The 6,759-nt window shown below is 48.4% G+C and overlaps 1 protein-coding gene across 1 annotated transcript in view; it reads left to right on the forward strand.

The window, feature by feature from the left end:
• Fer (FER tyrosine kinase) overlaps positions 1 to 2,201 on the forward strand; it is a 252,057-nt gene extending 249,856 nt beyond the window's left edge. The window contains 2 exon segments of the mRNA XM_032901714.1: positions 678 to 800; positions 1,862 to 2,201. Of these exon segments, the coding sequence (XP_032757605.1) occupies positions 678 to 800; positions 1,862 to 2,004 (266 nt within the window). The 3' untranslated portion in view covers positions 2,005 to 2,201.
• The last annotated feature ends 4,558 nt before the right edge of the window (positions 2,202 to 6,759 follow it).

Below are 6,759 nucleotides of genomic sequence, written 5' to 3' on the forward strand. Positions count from 1 at the left end.
CTTCTGCTGCTGAAAGCGACCAAAAACTTCCTAGGAGTTCAGCTCCTGCAGCTCAGTAAAGCAGGCGCATGACAAACCCGACACCGTGTAGTCTGAAGAGGGGGTCTTACCACCCACTATGTCAATTCCAGTCTATTCAAACCACATGGGGAAAACGAGACCCTTAAACATGTAAGAATATCTGTAAATAGTGATGAGTAAAAAAAAAAAAATGAAGTTAAGAAACTTTCCTTAATGCTTTAAGTTTGTTTGTAATTTTACTGGAAAGAAAATGACACAGGCAGAAGACCAAACTGTCGGAATCTGACTTATTTAAATATCTCCTAGGCACTGATGTGTGCAAACACACACACACAGTCTCTCTCTCTCTCTCTCTCTCTCTCTCTCTCTCTCTCTCTCTCTCTCTCTCTCCCGTCTCATTCACAGATTAAGGGCATGTAAGCTGAATGCTTGTTCTTGGGGAAGGGAGAACCGTTTAGAACTCATTTAGTTGAACTAGCCTCCTGAAGACCCCACTTAATTGTTAACATCCCTGGGCCTGGAATTAACACAAGTGCTGAGAATGGGATGTCGCTGTGGCAGCGGTGGGAGCCTGACTGTGCTGTGCTGACGCTCACAGGCAGAGCCACTCCTCTCATCCCATTGACTCACCTGGCTGTGATGACGTCTCCTTCCAGGGAGATACAGCTCTGAAAGTGACGTGTGGAGCTTCGGCATCCTGCTCTGGGAGACCTTCAGCCTGGGAGTCTGTCCGTACCCTGGGATGACAAACCAGCAAGCACGGGAACAAGTGGAGAGAGGTGGGTAAGCTAAGGCCTGCGTGGGCCACATCGGTGTCCACCTGTCCTTGGTGCCCATGACACATCTGGGCACCAGCTTTGGGAGAGAGGAGTCACAGTGGTGCTGTTTAGGACACAGTCAAGAGGGAATTGTTAGGGAAGTCTGTGTTGGAGTACATGGATGTTATGGCTCCTACAGAACAAAAGCAAACGCTTGCAGGCCTGTCTGACCTGTGGCCCTGAGGTAACATGCAGCCAGGCAGAGCTGGGAACTTGGCAGCACAATTGTAAACATATTTAAAGCATTCTTGGCTCTGTTTGTTTTTTGGGTGCTTGTTTTTGCAATTTGTTTCCTAACCGATTGCACAGTTCTTGAATGTGAACTGTGAACGTACCAGTCCTGCTATATCACAGTAAGTAAAGGTCAGGTACATCTGCTGGGCTCTCAGCCCAGAAAGAGAGAGCTTCCCTTTATCTAGACCACCTTAGAGTGGTGTTATACTCTGCACGAGATAAATCCCTTAACTCTCCAAGTGAGAATGCATCTAGTTTCCAGAAGGAATTCCAAGAAGCTGTAGTCTGAAGAAATGTCAGGGTGCTCCAGGGAGACAGGGTGACTAGATGGCAGTAACCCCCACATGCTTGTGTGGGGCACAGCCTCCAACAGGAGGAATGTTGTTCAGATGACTGCCTTGCGGAGCCCGAGTGTGGGGTGGCCCCCCTGCCTTGGACACACACCTCCTAGCACAAGCCTCCAACAGTGCTAGACAGCAGCTAACTGCTGACCGTGTGTAAGCCTCACCTACATTGGCTCTGCCTGAGAATTCTGGAACCACTTCTTAGAACAACTAAAACAGGCATGTGTGTATGCTAGAGCATACTTCAGACTTGCTGACAAATGTGTGGCTCTGTAATTGTGCGCTCTGCATCGCCCACGTGTATGTGCTTGAGAGGGTATTTATGACACTGACAAGGTCTCTGCTTTCTACCCCACTTACTGCACACGGCGTGATGTCCCATGTGGGTATTTAGGTCTGACCCACCCCCACTCTGAGCTCTCAACTCTTCTCTCGAATCTTCAGGGTACCGGATGTCAGCCCCGCAGAACTGTCCCGAGGAAATTTTCACAATCATGATGAAGTGCTGGGATTACAAGCCTGAAAACCGCCCTAAGTTCAGTGAGCTTCACAAAGAACTCACGGCCATCAAGAAGAAAATCACATAGTGCCACCCAGGGCTAGACTCCACCCGCGGGACTCTGTCCTCAGTCACCCTGACTTTGTACCACCTTACTGCAACCATCTTTGAAGGTTATGTTTTTTATTAACTGGGTTTTTAAAGTATGTTCCACTTTAAATATGTTAAAGGCAAATTTATTCAAGAAATAAATAGTCCTACCCAGGGCCGTATTAGCTAACCACAGCAACCCTGCCATTTGATGCCCCTGTACAGAGAAGAGCACAGGCCTCCCAGGAAGGTAAAAGATTATCTTTAATACCGAAGAACATTGGTGTTCTGCCAAAGTTTTCTACTCCGGGCACAGCCTCTGGGCTGCTGTCTTCTGCCGCCGGCCCTCCTCAGTTGGTGCTATAAACAGCCTTGGTAGCCCATGTTTTACACAACCCGTGCCCACCACAGTTGGCTTTCCACTCTGCCAAGGCAAGATTCTATCTATAAATAGAATCATATATTGGGAATCGCTTGGACCTCCTCGGGCTTCTCTCTTCTTTCCTGTGAGAACATCACACAACCATGTCGTTTGCCTTTCACTTCCCTCATCCAGGCCACAGAAAATGGTGTGTGGAAAATTCCCAGAGAGCCTAGGGGACAGAGGTAGTTGCTTCTGCAGAGGACAGGGGTGACAAGGAGCATGTGTGACCAGGAGGGCAGGTTGGGAAAAGAGCAGCTAGCCAGTGCTCACCAGGGAGAAGAAAACAAGAGCGCCCCCTTCCTCCCAGCTTTCCACCTTCACAGTACCCGTATCTGGGTCTCATTCACTAACAAGGTCTAAGAAAGTTTTCAGGATTCATTGAGCCCATGCAAACTTTCTTAATGACACTGAAGTCCACAGAAAGAACAGCATGATTCTAGTTGTGTATCTTCATCCTAGGAGACAATCCCAGAATGGGATTCCCTTCACTTGTACCAGTTTCTGGGTCTTCAGAATCCCTGATTCACATTTACAAACACATCCACCCATATCTACTGAAGTGCAGGGCAGCTATGAAAGAAATAGATGGGCCAGGCGCCAAGTCAGTGTTAATGAAGAAAATCTATAGGGATGCCCACATCTCCATTTCCCCTTCCCCCTAAAGCCACTCCCTGGAAATGTTACTGAGAACGCAGCGGCATGCAAGCAGCCATTAAGGTGAGGGCAGGTAAGAGCAGGGTGTGGCTGAGCTGCCTCTTAGCTTCGTCAGGAACTTCCCATGGTCTGCGCACTTGTCTCAGAACCAGTGTGGCCCAGAGATGGTCTCCTCCCTTCCTGGCCGTGTACGTGGATCAGACTTTGAAGGAGGCAGCTGAAGAGAGAAGAAGGACTCTGTTCTATCATTTCAACCTCCTTGCTAATTTTATAATTTTATACACATTTAATGTATAAATGTTCCTACATGCAGGCTGAAATAAAGGCACACTGAGCCTGCCCGCAGCAGTACACTGCAGCACACAAAGCAGCTCCCTCCTCCGCGGGCACAGCCCTCCCACGGGCCCGACCCTGTAAGTAAGCAGAGGCCCTGATGGCACACAGCGCGGCACCCCAAGTGCAAACTCAGGCATTCATGTTGAAGTGCCCTGCTCTCCAGGCATCCGCCGGCCTCAGAAGGAGAGAAGACATTGCCTCTCAGGAGCCAACTGAACCTGTCTATAATACACTCAGTCTATGAAAGGGGAGGAAACAGCCTCTCGCTGCTTAGCAGTGGATGCCCAGCAAGGGGCAGGAGGCCGGCTTGGCTCTGACTCTGTGAACAGGACGAGAAAGGTAATCCCTGCTTTCTGGGTACAGAGAACATGGCTGGCGCTGACACTCACTCATCCAGGCTGTCAGCATTTGCAATTCACATCATAACTCTTGGCTTAAGTTAAAAAGGCTTTTCAAAACATCATGACATCTGCAACATTTAAATTCTATTTTATTCTTTGTCCCAGTGCAGGCAGAGGTATAGTTTAAGATTAACTCGTCGGGAGCCTTTCAGGATCATGTCAGTCATACAGAATATTAAATTTAACATAGGCACGTGCATTAAGAAAAGCTTATGCAAAACATTCTTACTGTTAATTTTGTTATGCTTAAAGCATAATTTATTCATCCCTTCTGTCACTGATAATTATTGGAATTATGTACTTTAGGAGGCTAATCCATACCCAAAAAGTGCACATATAAATACAGTTCTGATTTGCAAGTTGATTTAGGGAAGAGAGACTGCAGAAATGCACAAAAGTCTATGATGCCTTTACTTAAAAAAAAAAATAATCGTAACCAGTGGCACCCCAGTAACACAGGTGTGGACGCCCTGAAGCCTGGCCACAGATCTTTATTTTACTAACAGATTAGCCAAGAGCGTTGGGGTCCTGCACTGAGCAGCGAGCGCTCCTTCAGGTCAGCAGTCTGGGCACGCAGGAGAAGGCTGGTGAGCGTGAGCGTCTGACTCGCAATGCAGCGTCTACCTTGAGTCACCAGGAAACCTCCCTGAGAAATGGGAGGTCTGTTTGTCGAAGACAGCAAACTTTTCTCCCACAGCCGCATTCGATGTGGATTTTGTGTGACCTAAGCTTTCTTCTCAAAGCCGTTTCCTTAGGAAAACGATAAAGAATTACTAGGCCTGTTTTCAGCCCATCCTGATACCAGGTCCACAGGGGAAAGTCCCATGTGATTCTTTTTCTTTTTTCCAAGACTTACAGGGACAGTAGAGTCAGTTCCCTTTTCATATCTGGCCACCTTCTCACGGGCATCCCTCGTACAGCCTGGAGTCATTCAGTGCGAGCTCACGGAGAAAACAGAACTTCCTACGACTAAGATTGTGTTTGTTTCCTAAAACAACCAAGTTTCCTTCTGTGTTGGCCTCTGTTGCCATCAGCTGGCTCCTCTGACATCACCACAGCACTGTGGTGAGAAGGCTGTCACACAAGCATTTCAGTGGCATTACGTGCCACACGCCGGATTTGGGCAGGGAGCAAGCAGGCACAGCAGGACAGATCTGTGCTGTGTGGCGTGACCCCCACATGCTCTCCAAGTGTGCAGAACATCATCGTAATGTGCCCGGTCTGCAGCATCCTGTAGTCAGCCATGTGTCCTTGAAGCAGAGTGACATCTAAGGGGCCGTCCGCCTGAGCCCTCTTCCTTTCACACCATTGGCATGATCCCTGCCTCTTGTCAGTAGATGTGATTGTCACGGGAGGATCTCCTTGGAGGTCGGAGCCCTCATACAAAACGGCACCACTGCAGCTGAGGAAGGCGGACAGACAACTCACGTGTGTGTCAACATCTTCAGGAGGTGGAATCCAAGGTTTAATATGAAAAACGACTGTTAGAGTGGCATGAGAGCTTACTATGAAAATAAAGCATTTCCTCTTGTTAACAGATTTACTATACCATTAGAAGGTTTTACTAGATTTTTACTTTACATTTTTCTGGGCTTATTAATTTCATGTCAAAAATGAATACTTTTTTGAGAACCCAAAATGTCATTTCTGTATAAGAAAAGACCCTGATTTAAAAGCCAGCAAGATCACCCTGCTAGGAGTTACTGAGACAGATTTAAGCTCCCATAATATGCCCCTTTGAACATCGTGTTCTAATACAGGTGGTTAATCAACTCTATATCCTCACCCTGAGTCAGTATGAGAAATGCTCCCTCACCCCAGAAACTGTCCCTCTGCCTTGTATTAATGCAAAGATGGCATTCAGGAATGGCATTGCTGTCACTCTGCTAACATGACAGATTTCTGGGAATAACCCTGCTGTGAAATAACTCATTACAGTGGCCAGGACTAGTGAGCTGGGGCGCAGAGATCTGTCACTGAGTTCCAGGTGGCCTGCAGAGAACCAAAACAAGAAAGAACCAGCTCCCTAAAGCATGTAGACAAAGTGGACGGAGACTGTCATTGTCATCAGGAGCCCTGAGGAAACCACCAGGAGGCCAGACCCTTCCCCTGCAAAACCCGAAAGAGCATTCGTCCCAAAGAAACCACCTCAATGCCAGGGCCTCTCCCTGAAGCAGGAGCCACTTGGCACTCCACCCAGGGCTGACACCATGTAAGGTACCGGTCCCCTCACTGCCTTCCACCCAGTGAACACGTGGTCCCATGCGTTCAGTCTAGGAGAGTAGCCAAAGTCTTGAGCTCATTCCTTAGGTGAAGGCCACGGTGCTTCCCAACTCATTAGAACACTTTTATGCAGTAGAACAGGCCAGGGCTGACGTGTCCTAAATGAGAACATGCTTACATCACCTTGGGCTACCCTTGGCTAAATGGTTCCTAGTGAGGGCCCTGCTGAGGGATCCTCCTGAGCAGCACTGGGTGCTGATGAGTTCGACTTTACCTAAGAAACATTCTGAGGCAGAGCACAGGACAGCAGGGTGAGGGGATGCGTATCCCACAAAGGGGTCCCAGGAAGGCAGCACTGAGAACACCAATGAGACCCCGGGAAAAGCCCAAAAGCCCAGTGAGCCAGCCTCGGGCTGTGGAGAGGCCTGCTACTGCCCAAGACAACACACCTCAAACCTACAAGCAGTTGTTTGAAGGGATTAAGTTGACTGATGGGCGTGTGTTCCCTGCTGTCTCGGGAATGGCAAGACTGCAGAGGGCGGGAAGCAAGCCTTTCATAAGCATGGGTAAACTGAGTAACAGCCTCCCTGTGTGTGAGCCGCCTGTGCTACAGGGAGAGGCTGGGAATGTTTCTGAGTTTTACTCTATTAATGAAAAACTAACCGGCAGGTTTGGCTTCCTTACTAGCCTTGTAAGAATCCTCAAAAAGAATATT

This window comes from Rattus rattus, chromosome 4, assembly GCF_011064425.1.
Source record: "Rattus rattus isolate New Zealand chromosome 4, Rrattus_CSIRO_v1, whole genome shotgun sequence".
In the NCBI taxonomy this organism is placed as follows: domain Eukaryota; kingdom Metazoa; phylum Chordata; class Mammalia; order Rodentia; family Muridae; genus Rattus; species Rattus rattus.